General features: G+C 44.8%; 1 protein-coding gene across 1 annotated transcript; it reads right to left on the reverse strand.

Annotated features, from left to right (window-relative positions):
* Positions 1 to 243: 243 nt before the first annotated feature.
* LOC115147608 (UPF0390 protein zgc136864) lies at positions 244 to 3,518 on the reverse strand. Its single transcript, XM_029689885.1, has 3 exons — positions 3,367 to 3,518; positions 2,539 to 2,594; positions 244 to 987 (listed from the first exon to the last, which is right to left on the reverse strand). The coding sequence occupies exons 1-3, from the start codon at positions 3,446 to 3,448 to the stop codon at positions 823 to 825; spliced, it is 303 nt and encodes a 100-aa protein (XP_029545745.1). The 5' UTR covers positions 3,449 to 3,518; the 3' UTR covers positions 244 to 822.
* Between the last annotated feature and the right edge of the window lie 3,951 nt (positions 3,519 to 7,469).

Below are 7,469 nucleotides of genomic sequence, written 5' to 3' on the forward strand. Positions count from 1 at the left end.
GAAAAAGCAAGGCGTTACCTGAGCAGCATGTGCTTGACTGAGGTAAATACACACCTGGTGGAATTTCACACCGAGAGCAAAGCATCATGGGAGTGTAAACATAGTGTGGGAGGAGAAAGAGAGACCTGCACTAAACAGCAGCTCTGAGGTAAAGAGGAAAGTGTATGCACACAAAACACCTGACGCAGCCATACACAGGTCTGGATAGGCCTACACACGCCCATACAAGACAAAAGAACTCTGTTGGGTTACATAACGTCCACAGCTTTTTATTCACGCCCTTTGCATTGGAATACAGTATATGGGAGCAACGTGTGTCTCAGTTCTGAAGACAGTGCAACACATGACAAGAATCACAAAATAAATACTCGATGGCCCCTTCAACATACAGGACAGAGATCACAAATGTAGACCGTTGACTACCTAGGGTGCATCTCAATATTCTTCTGTGGCATCCTCACGTCCCTCGTCTCCTTTCCTTGAACCCTCGAGGCGATAGCAAGCAGCCAAGTCTACCAGTAAACTCACTAAAACTGACTACTATAGCGCCATCTATTGGAGACTTGGATATTACACTCCTCAGCCGTCAATAGAGGTATATGACTTCATGTCAGTCCATTCAGCCTAGCAGCAGTGCCAAACACATTGTATGCTTTCCAAATGCCGCCCTACTCACTATACAGTGCACTACTTTAGACAGAGCCCTATGGGCCCCTGTTCAAAAAGTATAACACTATATAGGGAATAGGGCTCCATTTGGGAGACAATGAACTTGTATCTAGCACAGCGGAAGCAGTCAGAGCAGACAGAATAACAGAGTGTTTATTTGGAGGTGCTGGGTGCAGGGTGGTTGGGATGATTGTTTCCTTTAGAAGGGGTTGGTTTCACCTCCGCTCCCTTCACAACACTCAGCCTCTTGTGGAGTTTAGTACTGGCTCGGTGAGTCACCTCTTCCTCTATCTTGTTCCTGATCGCCACCTCCAGGCCCTGGGGGGAACAGCAGGGGACATGGGATTAGGGTACCCGCACACAGATTCACTCAAACATGACGTACATCATTGCCTAAAGAAAAGCATTCCTCACCTCGGGACATTTCAATGGGGGACTATCCAGGAAAATAAAGAAAAATAAGCACGCCACGTCTAAATAAATACATCTGCATTGATGTCCGTTTTTGTCCGTCAAAGTACAACTCACATCTACTTTTTCGGATGAGTCGCACGCGCAATAAGATGGACAAATTCTGGGTTCTGTCAGGGTCCAGGTTCTCTGAGAGGATTCCCTCTGCAGACAGTGCTGACTGTAGTGCATGTTGCCTCAGATGGTATGTCCCACAGAGACAGACAGACCGTAGTGGATTCTCCTCAGATGGTATGTCCCACAGAGACAGACAGACCGTAGTGGATTCTCCTCAGATGGTATGTCCCACAGAGACAGACAGACCGTAGTGGATTCTCCTCAGATGGTATGTCCCACAGAGACAGACAAGACCGTAGTGGATTCTCCTCAGATGGTATGTCCCACAGAGACAGACAGACCGTAGTGGATTCTCCTCAGATGGTATGTCCCACAGAGACAGACAAGACCGTAGTGGATTCTCCTCAGATGGTATGTCCCACAGAGACAGACAAGACCGTAGTGGATTCTCCTCAGATGGTATGTCCCACAGAGACAGACAGACCGTAGTGGATTCTCCTCAGATGGTATGTCCCACAGAGACAGACAAGACCGTAGTGGATTCTCCTCAGATGGTATGTCCCACAGAGACAGACAAGACCGTAGTGGATTCTCCTCAGATGGTATGTCCCACAGAGACAGACAAGACCGTAGTGGATTCTCCTCAGATGGTATGTCCCACAGAGACAGACAAGACCGTAGTGGATTCTCCTCAGATGGTATGTCCCACAGAGACAGACAAGACCGTAGTGGATTCTCCTCAGATGGTATGTCCCACAGAGACAGACAAGACCGTAGTGGATTCTCCTCAGATGGTATGTCCCACAGAGACAGACCATAGTGGATTCTCTAACCTTCCCCAAAGTGTTCCCATCATGGAGTTGACTTTAAAAGCATAGAGTTGGTGTAGGCGGTGGTTGGAGGGCGTTTCCACCGTCCCCCCCCCCCCCCCCCCAGGAGAGAAGGGTGCAGATTCAGAATCGGGATGTAGCCAGCTGGAACTAGTAGAAGTGCCCCTAAACCCAGGAGAGGGCTGAGACGAGAACACCCTGGGAAACGGTGACCACCTCCATTTCACCCTTTTACGTTTTATGAGCTTTACGCGCCAAACACACAAAAACCATATGGAAAATCTTCATTATCAAAAGGCATCTTAAATGACTGTTTTACGTGTGAATTTGATTTTATAATCTTGAAGTCCATTCACAACCAGTATGGGACTGGATCTTGGAAGTACGGTGAAATGAGCGGTCACTTCCCCATCGTATACAAGTGTTAGCCCCCAGCCTGAACAGATAGATGTTAAACCCTCTCATTATTCTGTAACGGACAGTATGGGCTGTCCTATAGCTGCCGTCTTACCTTCTTCAACTGCTGTTGCTGTACCACTTTAACCTTCTTTGGTGCAATCGTCCTCCCTGTGAAACAAGTGCGGGTGAGATTTGGGGCCAACAATAAAACCTCGGAGTAGATATTTATTAACCCCTGAAACAAAAACACACTGTGGTTAAAGGAGCCAACAATAACAAAGCCAACACCCCGCCTCTGTTTTGGTAAATGGTTGAGGGATGGTTCTGATGGGTTGAACTATGCTCATCATGAGGCATTTAGAAAAGTTATATTCTCCAAGAATCGATGGCTATAACCTTACTTTAAAAGTCAAACAATGTACGTAGCAATTGCAGATTGTACCCTTCAGCCAAACGGATTCGTAACAAGTACTGTAGAAGTTAAGCAAAGTTTCCATTTGGAACAGCCCATAAGGGAATCAAGGAGGTTAGCTAGTTGGTAAGGGAATAGAAGGCCAGGCACTGTGTAATCTTTGTGTGACTGATAATGCTATTACAAATCTCCCTATAAATAGCTCTAAGCTGCCCTACAGCTCTCCTTCACAAGTTGGCAGCAGGGCAAGTAGGCCTAAACATTGTGACAACTTTCGAATGTGTCTTGTTATGCACATGCAATGGTATGCGATGCAATTCAAATGATTGTGCTATGAGTTGCATTTGAGGGGGCGCCCTTGATAGTCTAGTTCCCACGCTGTTTTTCAATAGAAACTGTCTCCTCACTGAACCGTGTTTGAGCCAGCATGTCCGCTGCCACACGTCGCAAATACTTTTTGAGTATATATACGAAGTCCAGGCGAAATCGCTAGAATACAAGACATCAACCATATCACTCTGTACGTACCTCCCTTTCTGGGCCCTTTCTTTTTTTGAGGTTTCTTGGCTCCACCGGGCTGCGCTTTGAACTTCTGTTTACCTTGCGCCATCTTGCTTCGAAGCCGTTTTCACCGTATTGTTCCAGACCGGATGCAGATGGGCGTTACAACATGGCATTCTGGGATACTGGAGGACTGAGGTGTGGAAAATACGAAAATGAGGTCTCTGGAAGATATTTTGAACTGAATCAATAAAATGTTTGAATTGTGACAATTTAGATAAATGACTTATTTAACATGTACCTTGACATGAAATGAATGTATACATTCGATAGGCTATCATTGTATGTACTAAGAAAAGTCCCACGATCTAAAATATACAGCACAGACAGCTGTAATGTTTTTGTTCACTCTTTATTGTACTGTCGTGAAAGAGAAAGCTCTTCTTAATTCAGGTATGCAGTTTACAGCATTATATTCATATACATATAAAAAAACATCAATTTTTGAACTATTTCCACATGATACAAAACTAAACCCCAGTTATGAATATAAACAATAACATAACTACACGTAGAAAGAGGCCTTCTAATCGACTACACCCCCACCCACACTAATATCACCAGCCATGCTTCCTATTGGCTTATTAAAACACCCTGTCATCAGGACATTCTCCCGTTGGTTGAAATCTCAGAGGGAGGAGAAGTGACGATAGCGTTGCATTTGGCACTTAATTTGGCATCTTCCTCTCCCAAGACAAGACTCATTAGGTCATGTCCCGAAGTATCCACCCTTGCATACTACTTAGTATGAAGCAATTCTGCCCGTGCATACTAGTTAGTATGCTAGTGTGGTTTTTGGGGACAGAGAATAAGAGGGAGGACAGATGGTTTCCTACAAGTACACTGGAGATTTACTGCATCTTAAGATACCCTCAGTAAAGAGAGTAGGAGATATTTTACACTATTCAATATGGTGCCCTCTGTCTAGATCTAGTATGCGTTCAAATGTAACCTTATTCCCTATATAGTGCACTACTTTTGACCAGAACCCTATAGGGCCCAGGTTAAAAGTAGTGCACTACAAACGAAATAGGGTGCCATTTGGGACGCAACCCTGAGCCCGCTAAATAAACATATAACCTTTGGGTGACTAACTGGCAGCTAATTCCGATTAAACATAGTCTATCCTGACATTTTATCAGTGTGTGTGTGTGATAGTGCGCGTGGTCGAGGAGGCCTCTCAGTGTAGTCTAATTAACAACAGTTTTATCACTAAGAATCACGATAATAACAAAACAACTGATCACAGCCAAACAAGAGTAGCCTGGGTGCCAGTCTGTCCGTGCCATCATTCCCCTCTTTGTTATGCCAAACAATGCCCCGGAGTACAAGGGGTGAAATGTTAACACAGAACAGCATCTGGTTTCCAGTCAACAACAAAAAAAAGTCTTCATGATAAGAGACAAACGGATTCTCGTACCCTTTTAAAAAAGTTTGCAACGTAACAATCTACGGATGGCGACAAAGTTGCTACATTGTTCTCGACCGTTAAAACTCTCCCCTCTGATTTCTTCCAGTTCAGTTTCTCAAAATAAAAGACAAAGAAAGGAACCCTAAAACACAACAGTGGTGTTTGATTCTAGACCCTTGTGTGATTTGACAGCCAACAGCATCGTTGTGAGAGGAAGGGAGAGAGAGGGGTCAGTTTGACAGGGAGAGGTTGGGGATGGAGGGGTCTCTGTTCTACTGCGATTCTAGAATGTGGAACAGTTATGACACTACAGATTCTAGAATTCAAAATAATGTATTCTTTTTTGACAGGAAAGTTCTAGATAAGAATGCCTGGTATGGACCAGAAACGGTCCAACGGACGAGGAGGAGGTGTGTTTAGAGATCAGAGGTTTCTGAATGAGGGATGATGGAGTAGTATAGTGGATGTGGGGGTGTTTCACCTTTGACCTTTCAGACTTGCCTGACAACTCAAACTACTACATACTTCAGTCAGACTGCCATCGTTGAAGTCGTTTGGATCATCTCTAACCAATCAGAGTATCAAAGCCAATGATGAATTTTCAAAATGCCGCTTTTCTGGCTCAGGCCCAACCTATCGGTTTGTGGGACCAATCAGGGGGGGGGTATTCAGATCCAGTCTCATTGCGGAGAAGAAACTAATGTCCGTGGGCGTGGCCTAGCGTTTCATTAGAGTAAGGAGTTTGGGTAGCCAGGCAACTTTCAGACCTCCTCTTGCATTTTGGGGGGGGGGTTGAAGGGCTACGTTCCTCCCTGGTAGCCTGCTGTCCTGGGACCTGTCCCAAATAACAACCTATTACTCCCTCTATTGTGCACTACTTACGACCAAAGCTCTGGTCAAAAGCAGTGCTCCATATAGGTAATAGGATGCTATTCGGGATGCACGCCTGTCCTGTCCTGTCGTGTCGTGTGTGTCTGTGTGTGTGTGTGTGTGTAAGCGGTGGTGCTGGTGGTGTAAGGCATTAAGCAGTGCAGGCCCCTGTGACATTCAGTACATCATAGAAATACAATCTTTAGAACAAACATCACCATTCCGCATTCCGTTCAATTGTTGTTTAAAGCCGAGACTTCCATCTCGGCCAAGAGATGAGGGAAAAAAGGTTTTATTTTGCTTGCTTTGTTGTCCAGGCCTAATCACATGGAGATTGGTGTTGAGTGTATATATAGTGTTTCTGTGTATTCCGTGTAGTTCGATATGGTACACAGTAGGACGGTGGTTTTTAAACCTCTCCTCAGGGACCCAGGCCCACAGCTAGCTCACCTGATTCACCTTGTCAACTAATTATCAAGCCCTCGACCAGGTGAATCAGGCGACCCAGAATTGTGAAAGGTCTGAGGAGAGGTTTGCTAACCCTGGGAGTAGGGGACGATACGGTCCAGATTGGAACAGCGAGGTACAGACATTATGTGAGGTATAGGGAGGTAGCCACAACTTATACACATAGGCTGACTAAACAGGTTTCTATAGATAATGTAATATCAATTTGATTTGATTGTTTTGGTTTGAATAGTTCTAATTTCAGTTGCTTTGGTAATGGTTGTGTCTCAAATGATCCCCTATTCCCTATATAGTGTACTACTTTTGGCACAGAGCCTTATTCCCTATATAGTGTACTACTTTTGGCACAGAGCCCTATTCCCTATATAGTGTACTACTTTTGGCACAGAGCCCTATTCCCTATATAGTACACTACTTTTGGCACAGAGCCCTATTCCCTATATAGTGTACTACTTTTGGCACAGAGCCCTATTCCTTATATAGTGCTCTACTTTTGGCTAGAGTCGATGGGCTATAGTCAAATAGTGCACTATATAGGAAATAAGGTGCTATTTGAGACTCACCCAATGTATTTTCAGCAATCAAGTGTCATCATGGGCTATCAATTTTCTTAAACTCACATTTCTATAACAAAAACTTTTCCAGAGAAAACTACATGTTAATATATAATATTTTGATTGGGTATAACTGTTCCATTTTTCCTTCCAAACGTTGTTTGGAGAACTCTGTAGGTGTGTTCCCTACTAGTATGGTCCTACTTATTGTCACGCAGCAGCACTGACATCTCACCTTCAGCACCACAAAGTGCTCAAACAACTTCGAATAGACAAATGTGTTCACTAGTAAGAACCCTGGGAGGGAAAACACACAGGCCAATGTTCTCTTCCTGGTTGAACACGTTTTGTTTTTCAAACAGAGGTCAGAATTTTTGTCACGCTACTCATTAACCAATCATTGTTACTGGTCTGATTTAAGGGCGGAGTCAAGCTGAGCGTTGATTGTCACTGCGGAAGCGAATTTTGTAGGAGGGAGAGAGAAAGAAATAGAGAGGAGGGAAGAGAGAGAAGGAGCACAAGAGCTTCACACAGCGACAGGGATGTAGATCACTGGACAAGAGATGAACACAGGAGAGACCAGAGAGAGGAGAGACCAGAGAGAGGAGAGAGAGGGAGGGACAGGAGATGAACACAGGAGAGACCAGAGAGAGGAGAGAGAGGGAGGGACAGGAGATGAACACAGGAGAGACCAGAGAGAGGAGAGAGAGGGAGGGACAGGAGATGAACACAGGAGAGACCAGAGAGAGGGAGGGACGGGAGATGAA

The sequence above is a fragment of the Salmo trutta genome, chromosome 14 (assembly GCF_901001165.1).
Source record: "Salmo trutta chromosome 14, fSalTru1.1, whole genome shotgun sequence".
Lineage (NCBI taxonomy): Eukaryota > Metazoa > Chordata > Actinopteri > Salmoniformes > Salmonidae > Salmo > Salmo trutta.

Bases quoted from the DNA above. Each gene is read 5' to 3' on its own strand.
- LOC115147608 (XM_029689885.1), bottom strand. From the start codon at position 3,448: ATGGCGCAAGGTAAACAGAAGTTCAAAGCGCAGCCCGGTGGAGCCAAG. The intron at 2,595-3,366 runs GTACGTACAGAG...CTTGTTTCACAG, and splicing joins GAAAGGGCCCAGAAAGGGAG to GGAGGACGATTGCACCAAAG. The intron at 988-2,538 runs GTAAGACGGCAG...TGTTCCCCCCAG, and splicing joins AGCAACAGCAGTTGAAGAAG to GGCCTGGAGGTGGCGATCAG.